We start from the raw sequence: 2,308 nt of genomic DNA on the forward strand, positions 1-2,308 counted from the left end.
AGTCAACAGCTCTACCCCTCCTGCCTCTCTGGGGTGTCCACCTCTGGTTCTCCCCCTGACTCTGAGAGGCAGTCCAACACTCGATTTGGCTCAAACTCTCATCCATTTGCTGATTGCTCTGGCCAAGCTCAGGAACAAGGTGGGCAGAAGGCTCCAATATGCCAACATCAGGTATAAAGACTGAGGTGCATAGTGTGTGTTTCCAAGAGCAACCCGCAGGCCACCTTCTCCAGAAGCACCTTTGGGGCTCCATCCCAGCCCTACGGAGTCAGAATCTCTGAGCATGGGGGCCAGGATTCTGTAATTTTAACCAGCACCTCAGACAGTTCGAGCACTAGAGTTTGAGATGCACTGGGTCCTCAGCAGACCACAGACTGGCACATCTACCTGTAACAGAAGGCCCCGTGCCCTGAGCCTTGAGGGCTCCTGAACAGGGACTCACCGCCACAGACTTGACCTGCTTCCCAGCAAACCAGCGCAGCTGCTCCAAGACACCTTTGAACACCTCTGTTTTGTAGGCACAAAGTTTGTCAACTGCATCGACCAGTGTCTTTTCCACAAGGCTCAAGGGACAAGAGGCTCCAAAGGAGATACCTGGGAACACATGCGCAGACTAATGGCGATTCCTTTCACGGCTCCGAAAACACTTTCACACACGGCACCTACAGTGCTTTACTGGTGCCTGAGAGAGCCTGAACCAGGTCTCGCATCCTTATGTGGATGAGGAAGTGAAAACCCAGAGAGGTTAAGTGACTTGCCCAATGCCACAGAGCTAATCCAAGAGCCAGTTCTCAACCACAGCCCTCTTGATCCTACAACCAGAATGCTGTCTTCTCTAAACCAGTGGTTCTCAACTCAATAAAATCAGATCTCTGAGAGAGAAGTCCTGTTTTTTTGTTTGTATGTTTGTTTTTTGTTTAAGTACCCAAGACCTCCCAGCTCTGACTCCCTCCCTCTATGAGTGATTCTAATATGGAGTCAAGGTTGAGAATGACTATGGATAATCTCACTGGCACTCTGCCATGGATGCGCAGGGGAGAAAGGCAATGAAGGCTGCCCCTGCTCCCCACGCAAGGCGGCTCCAGGAGAAGCAGGTGCAGCCGGTGCCAAGGGAGACGCTTTCCTGGCACCCGCTGCCCCTCCAAAGGGACCCGCCCAGCATCCCAGCCCTTCCTCAGGCTCAGGGCAAACCCCCCATTACCCTCTGGTCCATGCTCCACTGAATTCAGCTCAGGAATCCAGGCTGGGCAGACGATCATAGGAAACAGCTTATTCTTAAATTTCATCTCAATGCCTAGAGAGAAACAAGAAACCTGAAGTTAAGAGGCTACTCCCAGAGAGGGCCTCAGCACTGTTCCCACCACCTGCACAGGACTGTGACACAGTCACGACTGCATCATGCTCTGTGGGTGTCTTAGGTCTGGAAGGTGCAGGGGACATGGTGTGGGGTTTTGTGTGGTTTCCACACTATCAGCCTGAAAACTCTCTTTCTCTACCCCCACCCCAAAATCCTATCGGAATTCAAATGAGATGAACTTTTTTTTGGCCTTTTGTTTTTTTATTACCCCCATAAGCTTCATTTTTTTTAAATTTAGCTTTCTGACTCTGCGCTTGTGCCTTCAACACATTCACGATCCTCTGCTCTTCAGTAAGGAAATCCTGCTTGATCTTGTCATGAACACACATTGCACACACAGAACCACCACAGGCACTGCTGACATGTCTTTTAGTTTCAAATGAGATGAAACTTGAATTAGCTTTTGTGTGTGTGTGTGTGTGTGTGTGTGTGTGTGTGTGTGTGTTTGTGGGGGTTTGGGGGATAATAGATGAAGCCACAACATACTAAAATATGTCAGGAACGCACCTAAGCACTTTACATATTTTGTTTAAATGCTTACTTTTTTAGAGAGAGAGACAGAAAGAGACAGAGCACAGCAGAGAGGAGCAAAGAGAGAGGGAGACACAGAATCCAGAGCAGAATCCAGGCTCCAAGCCATCAGCGCAGAGCCTGATGTGAGGCTCGAACTCACAAACCGAACCGTGAGATGGTGACCTGAGCCAAGGTCGGACGCTTAACTGACTGAGCCATCCAGGTGCTCCAGCACTTTATATATTTTAACTCATTAAATCCTCACAATAGCCTTGGGAGATATTGTGATTTTTTGTTTATAGAAAAAGAAACTGAGGCACAGGAAGGTTAGGTTCTTTCCACATTACACAGCTAAGAACAGACAATGCTTAGAGTTGGGATATAAAGGTAATAATAACACGAAAGTCTAGCATTCAGACACAAAGGAAAATTTTTTGC

General features: G+C 48.4%; 1 protein-coding gene across 1 annotated transcript in view; it reads right to left on the reverse strand.

The window, feature by feature from the left end:
* LOC120227722 (xanthine dehydrogenase/oxidase-like) overlaps positions 1 to 1,294 on the reverse strand; it is a gene marked incomplete at both ends in the record, with an annotated part of 3,071 nt that extends 1,777 nt beyond the window's left edge. The window contains 2 exons of the mRNA XM_039225772.1: positions 443 to 594; positions 1,202 to 1,294. Coding sequence (XP_039081703.1) covers positions 443 to 594; positions 1,202 to 1,294 — 245 coding nt within the window. The remainder of the gene's footprint in view (positions 1 to 442; positions 595 to 1,201) is intronic.
* Positions 1,295 to 2,308: the final 1,014 nt, after the last annotated feature.

The sequence above is a fragment of the Hyaena hyaena genome, unplaced genomic scaffold, assembly GCF_003009895.1.
Source record: "Hyaena hyaena isolate Hyena2069 unplaced genomic scaffold, ASM300989v1 scaffold_2989, whole genome shotgun sequence".
Taxonomy (NCBI): domain Eukaryota; kingdom Metazoa; phylum Chordata; class Mammalia; order Carnivora; family Hyaenidae; genus Hyaena; species Hyaena hyaena.